Below are 1,800 nucleotides of genomic sequence, written 5' to 3'. Positions count from 1 at the left end.
TCATGCCCATCGGCGGCTTCGGCATGGGTGGCTTCGGCTCGCTGCTGCTCTTCGCCACGGCCGCCGCCTTCTTGTACGAGTCGTTCGCCGCGCGCAAGGCCGACCAGGAGCTCGGCGAGCAGGCCGACCCGAAGACCGCCGTCGCTGTCCTCAAGGTCGGCCTGCTGGCCAACGCGCGCCCGCTGCAGCTCGACCTCGACGCCATGGCCCGCTCTGCAGACACCGCCTCACCCGCGGGGCTGCGCTACGTTCTGCAGCAGGCCGCCACCGCGCTGTTGCGCAACCCCGACTACTGGATGTACGCCGCCGTCGACGTGCGCCAGGCACGCCTCTCGGACGCGGAGTCGCAATTCACGCAGCTCGCGCTGGAGGAGCGCCTCAAGCTCGGCGAGGAGACGCTGAGCAACGCGGACGGGCGCCGCGCCGAGGCGCCGCGTGCGCGCGCTGGCGAGACGGACGTCACTAAGGCCCCGAGCGAGTACATCGTCGTGGCGCTCCTCATTGCTGCCGCGGGCGACTTGGTCACCAAGCTGCCCAAGGTCATCGACGGGACCAAGGACGTCGACCGCGCGCTGCGGGCGCTCGCCTCTGTGTCCAAGGACCAGCTACAGGCCGTCGAGGTCGTGTGGGCGCCGCAGAGCCTCAAGGACACCCTCTCGCAGCAGGAGATGCTGATGGACCACCCCGAGCTGCGGAGGTTGTAATTGTGGAGCAGAGAGTTTTGTGGTGCTTGTATATAATTATTGACCGGCACGGTATTGGGACAGGGCAAGTCCCGCGATAGACTGCGGGCTCGGGGCCGTTGGTTTTGCGTGACGGCCTTGCGCCCGCGTGGGATGCAATAAAGATGCGCTTTACGATGAACAAGAGTGGTCGGGGGGAGGGGGAGGGGGGAGGACAGAGACGGGGGGCACCTCTTCAGAATGATGATGATGCTCGTTTCCATTGTGCACCAGAACCAAACCTCAAATAATATTTTCGCGTCCACGCCCCGCGGCCCTGCTCCTCGCCACAACCATTCGTCCACTATGCCGCCCCTCCCGTCACCCACCGCCGAAGTCTGGGCGACCCACTTCGCCGTGCCCCCCTCCAACGTGCTGTACACGGACGACGACCTCGTCGTCTTTCCGGACCACGTCCCGCGCGCCGCGACGCACCTGCTGCTCGTCCCGCGGCACCGCTTCATCCGCGGCGTCGAGGACCTCACCGCCGCCGACGTACCGCTGCTACTCAAAATGGCCCGCCTCGCTGCGCAGCACACCGCCAGCCCCCCCATCATGGGCTTCCACCAGTGGCCGCTGCGCTCCGTGCACCACCTGCACCTGCACTGCCTGGTCCCCCCTTTCAAGCCCGCACGCCAGAAGTGGCGCTACACAGAGCTCCTCCCCAACTGCTCCTCCTTCGGCTTCATCTCGCTCTCTTCTGTCCTCTCGCGTCTCTTGCCGCCGCCGCCGCTGGAGCCCCCGCACCCGTCCCCCCTCACTCGATCGCCTCCCGGACCTTAAGCCTCCTCCCCAGCGGCGTGCTACTATCCCCGCTGAGCACGTCCACGGCCGCGCTGGCGGCGGCCCTGCCGACCATGGTGACGAAGCCGAAGCCGCGCGACCTGCCCGTGACCCTATCGTACACGACGCGCGCCTCGGTGACCTCCCCAAACTCCTCCATGGCCGCGCGGAGGGCGTCGCCGCCGACCTTGGGCCCGAGCCCGCCGACGAACAGCTTGACGCCGACGCGCTGCGCGGGCTCCTCGTCGCCGTCCAAGCCGCCGTCCAAGCCGCCCTCCGCGCCGCGCGCGCCCAC

General features: G+C 68.3%; 1 protein-coding gene across 1 annotated transcript; it reads right to left on the bottom strand.

The window, feature by feature from the left end:
* Window positions 1-289: 289 nt before the first annotated feature.
* On the bottom strand, window positions 290-946 carry CHC_T00005204001 (hypothetical protein). The gene has a single exon (XM_005716578.1). It carries the CDS (start codon window positions 944-946, stop codon window positions 290-292), a length of 657 nt encoding a protein of 218 aa, XP_005716635.1.
* Between the last annotated feature and the right edge of the window lie 854 nt (window positions 947-1,800).

This window comes from Chondrus crispus, genomic scaffold (assembly GCF_000350225.1).
Source record: "Chondrus crispus Stackhouse genomic scaffold, scaffold_271, whole genome shotgun sequence".
In the NCBI taxonomy this organism is placed as follows: domain Eukaryota; phylum Rhodophyta; class Florideophyceae; order Gigartinales; family Gigartinaceae; genus Chondrus; species Chondrus crispus.
Note: the sequence above shows the minus strand (reverse complement) of the source record. Positions and strands in the feature narration are given on the sequence as shown.